The 16774-nt window shown below is 36.2% G+C and overlaps 1 protein-coding gene across 1 annotated transcript in view; it reads right to left on the bottom strand.

The window, feature by feature from the left end:
* Positions 1 to 3174: 3174 nt before the first annotated feature.
* The window catches only part of LOC6043584 (protein eva-1), a 346252-nt gene continuing 332652 nt past the window's right edge, over positions 3175 to 16774 (bottom strand). Inside the window, exons 9-11 of the mRNA XM_038262923.1 lie at positions 8371 to 8618; positions 8006 to 8192; positions 3175 to 4437 (exon numbers count right to left, since the gene is read on the bottom strand). Of these exons, the coding sequence (XP_038118851.1) occupies positions 4241 to 4437; positions 8006 to 8192; positions 8371 to 8618 (632 nt within the window). The 3' untranslated portion in view covers positions 3175 to 4240. The remainder of the gene's footprint in view (positions 4438 to 8005; positions 8193 to 8370; positions 8619 to 16774) is intronic.

Consider the following 16774-nt stretch of genomic DNA (forward strand, 5'->3'; position numbering starts at 1 on the left):
TAAATACTTTCTTTTAGTTAATTGGATTGCTTCTTTTAATAAACCACAGACATTTTTTCCACTTGAAGTACAAAGCAAAGTCTTTCGTGGTCATGTAAAAAACCAACAAACCATACCGTCGGTACCGTCCGGATCAATCCCATTAAAAATGACATGAAAGCACGCAGGCAATTTGGTAATGCTTTTCCGATGTTCTGCTTCTGCGGAGCAACATTTCAAGAAGCAGTGAATGCGGTTGTTTATGAAATAATATGATATTATTTTACCGAGAATCGCTACTAATTGGATTAAAAAATCATTGATCATACTTTCAGGAAGTGAAAGTCTCAATTATGGTACATTTAACCACGAGAAAGTTATTATGATATCGAGATGAAAGTTCGACTCGCTAGGTCTTCTCAATTATGTTCGCAAAATCGAATACGCCCAGAGTTTAGGCAACCTGCAAAGTACAACATTGCGCGCAAGTTCATTGCCGTTCGGCAGTTAGAATAAGAAATTATGCATTTCTTTGAGAGAGCTCTCTAATTTCTTCACGTTTGGTAGAAACATTTTTTTCTAATTTATTGGAAAATACCCAAATTCATCACACTATTTGACTGATCTATTTTTATCAAGGCTGTACTTCGCCGCCCTGGGCTCCTAAGTATACGAGAGTATGGCACAGAGCAACGGCGCCGAATACCCATATTGACACTTAGATTTTTTTTAGGGCGCCCACCGCGGGATTCGAACCCGTGACCTCTGGATTGTGAGTCTAGTGCGCGGTCCGATTGATCCACAAACACTCTGTTTCTGAAAACCTTGTATCGTGTTTGATTTATGAGTAAAGTTAATCAAACATTAAACTTTTTTCAAATAGATTTTAAAACAGAATTTGCATTATTCAAGAAATAGTCTAGCGTGACGTCACAGTCTCACGAACCCCCCTTCCCCCGTTGTCGCACTTTGTCACGCTTGCGACAACCCCCTCACTTTATGGATGACACCTAATCATAGACTTCTGGGTCAATCAAGGTAGTGAATTGACATTCCGCATAGACGCATGAAATATAATTATTTTCACTGAAAATCATATTTTCAAAGAGTGTTTTAGGAGTTTTTGTTTAAAAAATGGCAAGGGTGCAAACCCGGAGATGGATTTTGCTTATATTTTTTGCTTTGGCTCAAACTTAGTGGGGGCCTTTCCTATCACCAAAAAGCCATTTTGTGCCATTGGTTCACCCATACAAATCTCTATACAATTTTGGCAGCTGTTCATATAAAAATGATACCTAAATATTTGAAAATCTGTAACTTTTCAATGTTTTTTTTTTTCATTGATTTGGTGTCTTCGGCAAAATTGTAGTTATGAAGGACTTTTCAGAAGGAATAGGTATGTGGAAAAAATGTGATTTTTTAAATAATTAACTTTTTTACAAAAAATATTTTTTCCAAAATCCAGATTTTTTTTTTACTTTTGAAATTTGTTTATATGTTTTAGCGGACAAAACGCCGCATCTTTTACATCTTTTAAGCCATTCAGAATCAATATTTTGCCGACGAGTTATGATTTTCCTAAAAATAGTGATTTTTGTAAAAAAATGAAATCTTGTACTTAACATTTTTTGAATCGAATTTGCAAATTATGTGCACCGTTTTCAAAATAAAGCCATTCAAAGTAAAATTTTGTCCGAAAAATTCAAGTTTTTTTCGGAAAGTTCAGAAAAATTTCTACAATTTTGTCTAAGAAATATTGATAGTTGGTTGCTGAGATACAGCGGATAAAAGAAAAAGAAACATTAAAAATATTTTTTTAAGTCTCACCCAAACAACCCTCCTTTTACTAATTGACATCTTAGCAACTAATGGTCCGATTTTCAATGTTTAAATGTGAAACATTCGTGAAATTTTTCGATCTTCTCAAAACTATATTTTGATTTTCTTAAATCAAGACTAACATTTAAAACGCGAAACATTCAATATTGGGCATTTTTGAAATCAATACTTACAACTTTTCCCAAGACAGCAAATCAATCAAATTATTCCTTATATTTACATATCATTTTTGTTTGAACAGCTACCAAAATTGTATGGAGATTTGTATGGGTGAACCAATGACACAAAATGGCTTCTTTGGTGATAGGGAAGGCCCCCACAAAGTTTGAGTCAAATACAAAAAAATAGGTACAAAAAATTAAAACCGATTTAGTAAAGAATTGCTCAAGGGGTTTGATGCTATTTTGGCTAAAAGCACTGTATGAATGTGAGGATAGCCTAATCCGTATTGCAAAAGATGGCCGAAATGTGAGCCAACACCATGCAGGGAAACCTATCAGCCTAGGGGTTTTTAGTTTTGGCTTTGTATGAAAATCGATAACAAAAACATTGTCGAGTTTTTAATTTTCAATCATAGTATTCATTTGGGTATAATCATAGGCTTCTTTTGGGTCAACATTAGGGTGTCCAGAATATGGTACTTGTCCTCAAAACCTCGCTCCACAAGCTGAATATTGTTCCTTGAGCTATTTTAGGACTCTGGGCCAAATATGAGCAAAATCAGCCAACATTTACTCATTGATACTCGAAGGCGAAGTTTGTATGGGAAAAACCGAAAAAATGTATGGAAAACCCAATTTTATTACAGTTTAGTCTGCACGGTGCGCTACTTCCATCCAAAAATTCCCAAAAGTGAGATTCTTATTAAAAATTTAATGCTCTACAACTTTGTAGAACATACTAAAGCTGTAAAACTTGATCCTGAAAAATAATTAGCGATTTGAAAAAGTATCAATGGGTTGATCTCAATCAATTTCGCTCAAAATTTGCACAGATGCTTAAAATAACCCAAAAATTGTTTTCCGTTTTGGAGCAGTTGGTCCTTTTTTTTGGGCACCCTAGTCAACATATGACCCTAGCCAAATTGGTGGAGATTTCTTGATTTTTTAAAATTATTATTGTTTTTGAAATTACAGCGTTGAAAATTTCGATACCATTTGATTTTGTTTGAGTTTATTTTGATTAAAATGACAAAATTTGGGGGCCTTTTCAATCACTAGAAACACACTTCATAACAGACAGGCTCGACTCGAATATCCAAAGGCTTATACCGTATACCAATAACATTTGAACTATAAGAGTACGAGTGTTTTTTTAAATATTGCATAGTCATCACTTAAAAAAAATACAAATAAATTTTAAACACATCTCAGTTCTAATAAACCACTTTTATTAAAATATTCATACCATTTATATCATAGGTGATATAAATTGTTTCCTTACTCACTAAAACGAAAAATAAATAAATAATTTTATCTGTACAATTTTACCTATAATACAATATCGCACAACTTTGGTTCACTATTTAATTATCTCGTAACTATTCCTGCTAACCTTGTTTTAGCTAATATCTGTCGATTTCGATTTCCTTAATTTTTTCCTACAAAAAAATTACCGCTTCTTCCAAATGTACACTTCAAATTGCTCAATTCTTACGGCTAGAGGTTCGTGATTCATTCAAATCCATAAGTACAAATTTTACTCCGATCAATATGGGTTGCGCTTTCTCTTAAGATTGGTCTTACAAACAGAGTTTTTTTTTATTATTTTGTTCCGTCAACTGTTGTGATACCCTGATTACCAACTTTAAACTATAACAGTAGAAAACCACATTAAATTATCTTCGCTCATTTCTGTCTTTATTGATAATGTACGCTGTCAATGGAAAACGCAGCTTCACTTGTAGATCATTTATTTCCTTTTTAAGAGTATTTATTGCACTCGTTTTTTAAAACATCTTTTTTTTCCTGTCAACTTGGTTCGAATTGCACAACAAGTAAAGTTTCACTATGTAAATTTGATTTGTTCACAAAAATTGCGTCAGTTGCACCATCCATCTTCCAACGATTTTTCCTCACGAGAGTTGCCTCAACATTCTCAGCCATTTTCCTCTGTCACTGCTGCAGTCACCAAAATATCTTCTTGTGCGTTTCACTCCCGGATCAACCTACAAATACACTAGATCTTTATCACTTTGGTATTTCAGCAGGGCGATCTGCTTGCGCAACAGGATAATGTTGCAGTTCTAGAAACAGTATGTTCGATTTGGTGGACACATCACTATGGTATCTTCGGCTTCACTGATGGTCGGTTCTTTGTTCTTCAGGATGGACTGCGGCTGCAGCTGGGTGGATTGAATTGGCTTGAACTGATGCTGCTGCTGTTGCTGGTGGGCACCGGGCGACTGGCCGGCAGCCGGATGTCATCCGTAGTAGAACTGGGTGTTGGCGGCACCCCTGCTCAGGCTGCGGGGTGTGTTTCCTTCGAACTCACTGGATAGGCGTCTCAGTGTTTGCGATTGACCCATTAGGGAACCGGCCCCACCCAGGAACGCCGGTGGCTGCTGCTGGTGCGGTCGCGGCAGAGTGCTCATTGCGGCGATCGGCGTCCGGATGCCACCTGGGAATAGGATTGTTGGAAAAAGTTGACGTTAAATTGGTGTTTTAAATTCTGTGGCATTCTTAATAGTACATGAATTACATCGTTCTCTTCAACAAAACTGTGCTCTGGAATACAAACTCTAAGCTCGCAATGTTTTTTTTAAACGCAATGCCAAAACGCGTGTCTTAGTGGAACCAATCGGATCATATTTGAGATTCGGGCTTAGTACACTTAGAAGATCATTTTGTCCATTTTGTTAAATTTTGATAAAACTAGCAAAACGGTGCAAAAGGGCCGTTGTGAGTTTGGAACTGCTAACGCTAGAAGATGTTAACATCTGGTATGAAAGGGATACACTGTTTGTTTACAAACCCACAACGACCCTTTTGCATTGTTTTGCTAGAAACATGAACATTAGAATGTAAATAACAAAGTAATAACTGGGCATGATAACCTAGGTGGACTGAGCCTGAATCCTGCGCAATCAGGTAAAAAAATGTTTCAAAGAATGTGAACAAGCAAGATTTCATCAAAAGTTTAGCTAAATCGACGCCAACATTTTAAAAAGCATCATGTACAAACCATGCGTTTTGAGAAATCATTTTTCAATTCCCATATCAATATAAAGGCAAAAGGAGATGTTCTAATGATCACAAACGATGAAAAACGTTGCTTCTATTGCTATTTGACCAGCCATATTCAATAAAACATAATTTGCTTCATTATAATTAAGAAAAACAAACATAACTTCATTTGAAATCACCAATGTCCATATCACCCTTTGTTATGATTCGTTTTTCTTCTTCGAATGTACATGGCGCTTTTTACTAGCGGAGGAGAAGTTTTGTTATGATTTTCTTTTCGTCGGCAAATGTAGGCACATGGCGTCTTTGTCATGATACTTTTTTTGCGTCGCAAGGTTCATGTAGTCTTTTATTTGACAGGTTGACAGGGATATAAAAACAGGAACTGCTGATGCCAGAGATTTTGTTTATGTTACTTTATTTAAATTCATTATTAAACAGGCTTTACTGAAGTAACTTTAGCTCATTTTTGGTAGAGAGGTAGTATATTAGGAGTACTTTCAGAATATGCAATAACCCTGAAAGTGTCAAAATGTACATGATGCCTTTTGAAATGTTGACGTCGAAATATTTTGTTAATATAGGGACAATCAGGGTTGCCACAAATACAAATTTATCTGTATTTTACAAATTTTTGAGGTGATGAGGTCACACAGATTCTGTATATACAGAAATACAGATTTTGAGGAAAACATAAAGATGTACGGATTTTCCAAAATTATAGCTAAAATATTTTTTTTGATTTTTTTAAAGCGATTTAAAATATTGTTTGTTGAAAACTGTCTTGAAGATGTCGATACAGATTCCAATACAGATTTTTGTCCCCCTGATACAGATATAAAGACTTTTGCACCCCAAAAATTCAGAATCAAATGTGGCAACCCTGGGGACAATTGGCAATTTGGATGAAAGTAGGATAACATCCTTAAGGATGTAGGTGCTCTTATTGATGGTTCTAGGTATAAAGCCCAGAAATCGTTAATTGAATAGAATCATGTTTAAAAAGCTTCTACAAATAACACATAGAAATCAATGTTTTGTTGATATTTGCTGTATTTTGAGTCATAATTTTTTTCTACAACAAACATGTCCAAGCATGAATCCGTATGATACCTTTTACTGCCAATCTGTCAAAGATAAGTACTTTTTTTTATTAAATTGAACTTAAATAAACATGTATCTCCAGAAAATGTAATGGGAACTATCATTTATGGAGATTAGAATGGTACATAGTATAAGTTTGACTTTTTTGCGTTAATTGCAGGCCAGAACTGTACTGGTACACAAGGGCAAAAATGAAAATCCTAAATTTTGCGATAACTTAAAAAAAGAACGCACTTTACAATTATGTATGCGTAACCGCTGCCCGAATTTTCCTCGTTTTGTTTAACTCTACTTTTGAAGGATACTGAACAACAATTTATATTTGTTATGCAAAGGATTGACCTTTTGTGTGCTGTTTTGTCCGAGGAAATGCAGTCCAAATGGATATGATTTGAGGCAATACAGTTATACAGTAGGGTGTAACAAAAACATTCTCTTCAAGTGCTTTTGGCAGACTTTCAGCAAGCTTGGTTGAAAAAGCGTTGTGATGCTTACCTCAACCTGGGTGCTGAAAAGACAGAATGCGTAACGTGATTTTCGAATGCTCCCCACTGCTCCCCACTAATACAACTGCATTACAGCTGTAAACATAAACAAAGTAGAAGGCTATGTTCAAGCTCAAGCGTGACATATTTTTTGCTGCTAAAGTGACTTGTTTTGAAACATTTTGGATCTGTTGATGTTAAAATTTTCGTTAAAAAAATAAGTGCTTCTCACTTTTATTGTTGGTAGACTAAATTATAGGTGGCCAAAAGAGGCCTTTTCGTTTTCCACGTGACAAAATATTGCGTCAGAAGTGGGTGAATTTTGTGGAAGAACAACCGAATCGAAGTTCCGAAATTATGTATCTTTGAAGCGCAGTGATAATGTTAGATTAAGATTATTCAAAATAATTTGGTATGTGCCATTCATATTCATTAATAATTCGTTGCTTACATTTCAAAAAGGGTCATAAACATTGGTTTTGCGTGAGAAATAGCGTTTATTGAAATGCTAGCGACAAGTTATGCCAATCTCGATTTCAATCCTTTTCTTAAGATTTCATGACCTCAAAAGCTCGACGCCACCGACAAAATAAATTATAGATCGATTACAATACTTGCCACTTCTTGGTGTCATTTTGCGAATAGTGAATTGGTTCCGCTTTGACAGTTCTAAATTGAGGCCGCTTTGCGGACCACTATTCTGCACCCAGTGAAAAACCAAACGGCTAATATCTCACTCTTAAGGCGAATTGCCTGCTGGCGAATACTAAAACGCGGTTTTCGGAATATGTACTTGATTCGGCATAACAGTAAATAAGTAAATCTTTCCCAGTGTCTGAGGGGAACACCCTTGGAGAGTATCGGGGCCGGCATTTACAAAGCGGATTCAGTTGCAGTTTCATTCCCAACTTAATGTTAACATGTTAGGGTTAATGTTAACATTCCATAGGTCGCCTCCCTAAGGGTGTCGTCGTGATAAGGTTCAGTTTGTGACGATACACTACCTTCCCTTTACTAAGCAATCGATTTCAGAAGGGAAAAGATCACCTTGTTGTTTTGGTTCGAGCCGGGATTTGAACCAGCAAAAGCTGTCTGAAATGCTTGAAGAAAGAGTTGAAGTTCTAGGGGGAGGTGTTATCAATTCTATTACACAGACATTCTTCGCACGGTTCGGTTAAGTTGTTCCCTAAAATACAAATTATGAGCTCGAGGAGTTGAGGGAGCTCAAAAATAGCACGGATTTAAATCCCATTTAAACTTCAAAGTAAATGCGTCCTGTCACAACCAATCAAGCTAAGTACACCTAGGATTTCCTGCCCTAAAATGCCCGACAAATTTACCTATTTTGTTGCACCCTACTGTACAGTTCTGTTCAAAAGCGTGAGTATTCACCCAGCTCTGAAAAAAGCTTACCTATGCTCTGGCCCAGCTGCGACGGAATGATATTAATTGGCCCACTCAGGTAGCCCGTCGGGGGCCCACTCGTCATCATCGTGGCCATCGAACAGGGCGGAACCAGCATCGTGGTCGAGGTATGTGATATATTGGATGGTCCCAGATTTCCGTACGGCCCTGGCGATGGCGTGTACGGTCCGTAACTCTGTGGGTGGAATGTTTGGGGAGAGAATTACTTTTAAAACAGGAATTCCGACAGACATTTATAGTGCCTAGTCCGGCGTCAAATGCAAACGGTTGGTGTGGCCGGATGCATTTGGCTTCGGTGCTCGCCCTATGGCTCCGTGTCCTTTGACGTTTGCCCACGGAAAGCTATTACTTACATCACTCCGGGAAACGCTTGGCACTGGCAGCGGCGTTTGCAAATCGATATCCGCATCTATTTCCGAGATATCGTCTGTGAAGCCATTCGGGAGCGTCGTTTCACCTGTGTTTGATGTCTGGAATTTATCGTTCTCCTTCGGCGTTCGGCGCTTCCGCAGTGCCACGCGCCCCACGACTATCGACAGACAGAGAAGGATTGCGGCTACGACGGCCACAATCAGGTAGATGTAGAACTTCTCCTGGTGCTCTGCAATGATGATTGGAGGGTAAAAAGTCCATGTTACACATTTCGTTTATTCAATCACCAGGTGCGGCTGTAAAGATGCTAGCCCACGTCGAACTGGCAGAACTCTGCACTTTCTTTTGAAGCCACACCAAGTAGCTATAGCCCCTCATGCATTAGCTAATGACTCTATGGCTAATGGATGGTTCATTTTAAGGATAGTTTTTCGTCGACCCGGTCATGACGAACAAAATATATCTATTTGTTGAGATTGGCAAAAAAACTTGTTTTTGTAATGAGCAATTCTCTACGAAATCGGTCTTTTTTCTTCAATTTTAATTTTTGTATTTTTTAATCCGGCTGAAACTTTTTTGGTGCCTTCGGTATGCCCAAAGAAGCCATTTTGCATCATTAGTTTGTCCATATAATTTTCCATACAAATTCGGCAGCTGTCCATACAAAAATGATGTATGAAAATTCAAAAATCTGTATCTTTTGAAGGAATTTTTGATCGATTTGGTGTCTTCGGCAAAGTTGTAGGTATGGATACGGACTACACTGAAAAATAATACACGGTAAAAAAATTTGGTGATTTTTTATTTAACTTTTATCACTAAAACTTGATTTACAAAAAAACACTATTTTTAATTTTTTTATTTTTGATATGTTTTAGAAGACATAAAATGCCAACTTTTCAGAAATTTCAGGTTGTGCAAAAATCACTGACCGAGTTATGAATTTTTAATCAATACTGATTTTTCAAAAATCGAAATTTTGGTCGTAAAAATTTTCAACTTCATTTTTCGATGTAAAATCAAATTTGCAATCAAAAGTACTTTACTAAAATTTTGATAAAGTGCACCGTTTTCAAGTTATAGCCATATTTAAGTGACTTTTTGAAAATAGTCGCAGTTTTCATTTTTAAATTAGTGCACATGTTTGCCCAGTTTTGAAAAAATATTTTTGAAAAGCTGAGAAAATTCTCTATATTTTGCTTATTCGGACTATGTTGATACGACCTTTAGTTGCTGAGATATTGCAATGCAAAGGTTTAAAAACAGGAAAATTGATGTTTTCTAAGTTTCACCCAAACAACCCACCATTTTCTATCGTCAATATCTCAGCAACTAATGGTCCGATTTTCAATGTTAATATATGAAACAATTGTGAAATTTTCCGATCTTTTCGAAAAAAATATATTTGGAATTTTCAAATCAAGACAAACATTTTAAAAGGGCGTAATATTGAATGTTTGGCCTTTGTGAAATGTTAGTCTTGATTTGAAAATTCCAAAAATATTTTTTTCGAAGAGATCGGAAAATTTCACAAATGTTTCATATATTAACATTGAAAATCGGACCATTAGTTGCTGAGATATTGACGATAGAAAATGGTGGGTTGTTTGGGTGAAACTTAGAAAACATCAATTTTCCTGTTTTTAAACCTTTGCATTGCAATATCTCAGCAACTAAAGGTCGTATCAACAAAGTCCAAATAAGCAAAATATAGAGAATTTTCTCAGCTTTTCAAAATATTTTTTCAAAACTGGGCAAACATGTGCACTAATTTAAAAATGAAAACTGCGACTATTATCAAAAAGTCACTTAAATATGGCTATAACTTGAAAACGGTGCACTTTATCAAAATTTCAGTAAAGTACTTTTGATTGCAAATTTGATTTTACATCGAAAAATGAAGTTGAAAATTTTACGACCAAAATTTCGATTTTTGAAAAATCAGTATTGATTAAAAATTCATAACTCGGTCAGTGATTTTTGCACAACCTGAAATTTCTGAAAAGTTGGCATTTTATGCCTTCTAAAACATATCAAAAATAAAAAAATTAAAAATAGTGTTTTTTGTAAATCAAGTTTTAGTGATAAAAGTTAAATAAAAAATCACCAAATTTTTTTACCGTGTATTATTTTTTCCAGTGTAGTCCGTATCCATACCTACAACTTTGCCGAAGACACCAAATCGATCAAAAATTCCTTCAAAAGATACAGATTTTTGAATTTTCATACATCATTTTTGTATGGACAGCTGCCGAATTTGTATGGAAAATTATATGGACAAACTAATGATGCAAAATGGCTTCTTTGGGCATACCGAAGGCACCAAAAAAGTTTCAGTCGGATTAAAAAATACAAAAAAAATCGAATGACCGAAATCCTAGAGAACTGCTCTAATGTAAAGAACCGATCAGCCACTAAGCCGACTCGAGTGATTATTTGATTGGCAAAAACATCTTATTTTTTATTGCGGTTGATCATGCCAAGTAAAGGATTCGTTGACTATACTTTTAAGTATTACATTTTTTGTTCAATAAGTTATAATTTTAAGATGCGTTAAATGCGTTTTATTTGTAGGAATACGTCTGTTACAAATATTTTTCTCAGTTTGTGTGCCCCCGCCCACCGTTCTTAATCGTCGGCCCGAAAAATTATATTTTTTTCAAAAAACTTCAAAATTTGTATAGGATAGATTTGCAATCAACTAAAAACAATTCGAGATAATCGATGGATGCGCAATTTAACCTGATCTGATTAATTTTCCCAAGAAATAAAAACATCGACTAAATACTCTCCCAAGCATATTGCCTCTTACTAGCATCCATCTCAGCGGGGAACTTACTCTTCAGATAACCGGAAGCATCACCCCACATGGCAACAAAGGTGACAATGGCTGCACCCAGCTTCTCATCACTTGTATTCTGACACTCGTCAGTCTTACTGCATTTTGCATCGCTGGACGAGCTGACCTTAGGAATTTCACCCTCCACGTTCCGCCGTAGAATCGGTTCTGCGAATGATGAAAATTTCGATGCACATAACTATTATAGTGGCTTATTTCTTCTGTTTTCTCCTGATATATCAAATCTGGTAGAATATTTAGAAAGGAAAAACTGATATGGTGCAGTTTTCTTAAATTCCACTGTTTCACGCCGGGCTGCGTGCTCTGGAGGCTGCAAGAATTTATGGTGATGTTGGTTGGAATTTCATAAAGGAAAAAGTTTGTGCAAAAAAAATGTCTTTTGCAAAGTATCAAGGGGTGTAGAAAAAAAAGTTTTCTGGGTAAAAGTGCTTTCACGAGCATTTAGGCATAATTACATTTATTTATCGGGTGTGTTACACAGGTGAATTGTGAAGCAATTAAAGGCGGAAAGAAAAAAAATCAAAAATTGAAATAGTTTGGTAAGAAGCACATTTTGAAGTGGTTGATATTAACCTCGACCGGAGACACCCACGAAAAATATTTTTTGCAGCATCATGAATCTTAACTGATTTTCTGCTTCGTTTATTTAAGATTCTCTGCAATTTTGCTTCATTCCTTGTTCCTTCTCACAACCAGGTCCAGTCGCCTTTCACTCCGGATGGTACATTTTTAATTATGCTTCCCTTTTAATTAAAATCAGCACACTTTGCACGTTGTGGGATGATGACCATCTACTTCTTCTTCCGGTGTGGTGGCACAGGTTTAGCTCCAGGCGAAAGAACTATCCACTCCTCTATTTCCAGTTTACTGGTTCACGTCCGGCGGTGTTGGCAGTTCAACTGATACAATGCAATTACGTGACCCGTCAGATTCATGTGCGTTGTCTCAAGATTCATGCTTTGGTCACTAATCAGTTTTAGTTGTTCGGACACGCATTAGCGAGGTATTAAATTGTCAGTAAACTGATGGTTTCAATGCATGGAGTTCAATATTACAATTCTTAGCCCGCTAATGCCCATTTTTTTCCCTGTCATTTTTACGAAAAATTTACTTCTCTTATCTGATGTGTTTCTTCATTGGGATGCACGCCCAGAAGTTGTTCAAGTTGAGTGCTGCAGAAAATTTTCTTTTGCTTAACTTTTTTTTTTCGTTATATCATACATTTTTGGAAATTAATGATTGCATATGAACTACACAAAAGTTAAAGACCAAGCGGATAGTCCTCTCGAAAAGAAACGAGAAGAAAGTAGTATTTTGCGAGAGTATAGACCTCTCGCACTTACAACAACAACACATCTTATTATCTTATTTATTCGTTAACTGAAACAGTTCGTTCCATTCAGTTGCTTATATGGACAAATGTCACCTTATACGTCACCGATACGGCAAAGGCACGATTCACTATGTCGAAGGTCTTGGGTTCGAGTCTCGGTATCGGCGCAAAGGTGAACTTTTTTGGCAGGTGAACTCAAGGTAATTTCGCGATTTATACGTCCGTTAACAGTACCATTTTACTACCGAACCGTGCTCTTTATCCTCTCGTATGCCGATTGCCCAGTGAATGTATGAAACGAGTGTACAATGCAATTATCAACAATTAGTTTGATGCAATTTTGAAATTCTGGCTTTAATTTCTATTTTTATATTTTCAATATTTTTGGATTCGGAATTGGACATTGCATTTCAACATATTCCTAGAACCCTTTTTGCCGTGGTAAAAACTTAAGTAGGTAACTGAAATGCAAAAAAGGATTTACTTTTATGTACACTCAACCCCCGGTGGTTGGTCACTTTTTTGTTTGACGCTTTTTTAGTTTGTACCCCGTTGATTGGTCAAAGTCAAACTAAAAAGTGACGAACTGTCACTTTTTACACGGCGCTCACGCACACTATCAAAACAAACGTTTGGTAGTGTGTGTGAACTACGTGTAAAAGGGGTGTCAAACTAAAACGTGACCCCGTTCGTTTGACAACAGTTGGTGTCAAACCATCGGGGTTTGAGTGTACAATGGAGGTTAAAAAAACGCCTCAGCAAAAAATATATGTTTTTGTCTATTTTTTTTTAATATTTCCTATAAAGAGAATGGAAACACAGGAGCAGTTCTCTCAGATTTCGGTCATTCGATTTTTTTGTGTTTTTTAATCCTACTGAAACTTTTTTAACTTTTTGTCTCTAAAACTTGATTTGCAAAAAAACACTATTATTCTTTTTTTCTTTTATTGATATGTTTTAGAGGACATCAAATGCCAACTTTTCAGAATTTCCATGTTTTCTAAGTCGAAAAGATCAGACAATTTACCGAATGTTTCATATATAAACATTGTAAATCGGACCATTGGTTGCTGAGATATCGACGTTAGAAATGGTGGGTTGTTTGAGTGAGACTTAGAATACATAAATTTTCCTGTTTTTAAACCTTTGCATGGCAGTATCTCAGCAACTAAGGGTCGTATCAACAAAGTTGAAAAGAGCAATATATAGAGAATTTTCTCAGCTTTTTAAAAATATTTTTTTCAAAGGTTGTCAAACATGTCACGGTGTATTTTTCTGAGAACATTATGATAAAAAATTCGGCAAATCTGATATTTGGAACCATGAAACAAGGGCTCTTTCCCGACATTTTGCGGGATCCGGCGAAATATTTCGTCGGGGGCAGCCATGCCAGGTATACAGATAAATCTGTATTTAACAGATTTTTCGATCCCGAAAATCTCAAGAATCTGTGTATACAGATTTTTTAAAAATGATTATACTTAATAATTTCAACAATTTAATGATTGAATTATACTTTGGTATGATTGAATAGCTTAAATCTACTGTTAAAAATATAAAAATATCTTTTATGGCTTCGAACTCGACATGATACAGATAAAATACAGATTTATTTTCAAGAAAATACAGATCTGTCATAAAATAATCTGGCATCGGGGTCTAAAGCAACTTTTTGGTAGCTACCTGACGTATGGCGTCGCGGTGTTCATCAAGCTTTCATAGCATGCTAAGGAAAATGTGATGCTTTTTGAGGGAAAACCGTTGATTCCGGAGACATCGAATTGTTTGCCGATGCGCCAGGTCTAGGGACAACGAATCCATATGCTCTCTTCGGGAAAAGTGTTCTCCAGACCATTCCCCATAGGCCTGACCATACCAGAAGTTGGCGCGTGATTTTCCCAGACCTGTAGGAGCGTTTGAACAAAAAGTTCCAATTTCCCATAGTAATTTCCATGTAAACTTTTACCCTGATGCGCGCAGCCAGTTTACAACCAAATGAGCTGATATTTGGCATGAAAGTCCCTATGGGCATGCCCTACAAGGGGAACCATACTAAAACTTGATCCGAGAACTTTTTGAAAAACGTACCCACCCTAATAAGCAGAGATATACCCAATTTTGTAAAATAAAAAGTGACTTTCTCCAAAATTTCTGGATTTAATTCCCATTTAAAAGTTGAACACTGCCTACTGTGATATTTTTAAGGATGATGACATTTTGCTGAAACAATAAACTTATTTAAAATTTTGATGATATTTATGTAAATTATTTTATTAGAATCTTTAAAAATTCCGTAGGCGGTGTTCATCGTTTGAATTGAATTAATTCCAGAAATTTTGGAGCGCATCCTGAAAATTTCTGAAAAGTTGGCATTTTATGTCCTCTAAAACATATTAAAAGAAAAAATAAAAATAGTCTTTTATTGCAAATCAAGTTTTAGTGACAAAAATTTAAATAAAAAAGAACCAATTTTTTTTTACCCTGTACTATTTTTTTGAGTGTAGCCTACATCCTACAACTTTGCCGAAGACACCAAATCGATCATTTTTTTTTTGAATTTTCATACATCGTTTTTGTATGGACAGCTGCCAAATTTGTATGAAAAATTATATGGACAAACTAATGATGCAAAATGGCTTCTTCGGGCATACCGAAGGCACCAAAAAAGTTTCAGTCGGATCAAAAAATACAAAAATTATAATTCTAAAAAAAGACCGATTTCGTAAAGGATTGCTCACATAGAAAAAAAATTTCATTCATTAGTTTAGACAAATTAGTATAGTGTCATTGTCTGCCATCTCACGCGAATCCGGAAGAAATTGTCCCGAACTCTCTTCAATTTGCGTGAAACTTTGTCTTGGTGAGCTATGGCTATGATTATCTATTTTTTTAATTGTACTTATCAAAAAACTTGGTAAAATTACATCTAAAAGGGGTACATCTTTTATGTCAGAAAAAAGGTTAAATTTTACCTCTAATAATGTGTAAATTTAAATGGGGACCTTGGTGTAGGGGTAAGCGTGGTTGCCTCTCACCCAGTCGGCCTAGGTTCGATCCCAGAAGGTCCCGGTGGCAAATTTTGAGACGAGATTTGTCTGATCACGCCTTCCGTCGGACGGGAAGTAAATGTTGGCCCCGGTCTAACCTAGAGGGTTAGGTCTTTAGCTCAGTCCAGGTGTAGGAGTCGTCTCCCTGGATTCTGCCTCGGTGGAGTCGCTGGTAGGCAGTTGGACTAACAATCCAAAGGTCGTCAGTTCGAATCCCGGGGTGGATGAAAGCTTAGGTGTAAATAGAGGTTTGCAATTGCCTCAACAATCAAGCCTTCGGACACCTAGTTTCGAGTAGGAATCTCGCAATCGAGAACGCCAAGGCAATGCTGTAGAGCGAATGTTTTTTTTTTAATGTGTAAATTTACATTTGGCAGCTGGTAGGAAAAAATATCTGTAAGCCCAAAAAACATCAATGTTTCATGATCAAACCGGCGATAGTTATATCAAGCTAACTAAGTCCGCGCCCCAACCCGAACGGCCAACTCGCCACCGGAATGATCAAATCCGATGTACATCTACGTATCTGGTTTTTGTTTTTTTTTCTAAGATTCGAAATTGGTAGAGTATTGCTTTTTGCGATTTTTTAAGAGCGAGTTTTTCACCAATGTGTAACAGGTCGTATCGAGGTGCTTTGATTTGGATGAAACTTTCAGCGTTTGTTTGTCTATACCTGAGATGAACTCATGCCAAATATGAGCCCTCTACGACAAAGGGAAGTGGGGTAAAACGGGCTTCAAAGTTTGAGGTCCAAAAAACCTAAAAAATCATAAAATTGCTCGCATTTCCATAAAACTTCATCAATTCCAACTCTCGTAGATGCATTTGAAAGGTCTTTCAAAGCTCTTCAAAATGGGCCATAGACATCCAGGATCGTTTTGACTTTTTCTCATAGCTTTTGCTAATTACTGTTAAAAATAGATTTTTTTAAAACCTTAATATCTTTTTGCAACAGCCTCCAACACCCATACTTCCATAAGTCTAAAGATAGGTAATTATATGGACTATAAGTCTACGGTATTAACTTTTTGGCCAATCGCAGTTTTTCTCATAGTTTTTCGATTTTTCTACAACAAACATTTTACAACGTTAGTTTTTGTCCTGTAGGCCTCCATAGCGGCACTTTTTGGTCTCAATTTTGTCAT

Source organism: Culex quinquefasciatus, chromosome 3 (assembly GCF_015732765.1).
Source record: "Culex quinquefasciatus strain JHB chromosome 3, VPISU_Cqui_1.0_pri_paternal, whole genome shotgun sequence".
Taxonomy (NCBI): domain Eukaryota; kingdom Metazoa; phylum Arthropoda; class Insecta; order Diptera; family Culicidae; genus Culex; species Culex quinquefasciatus.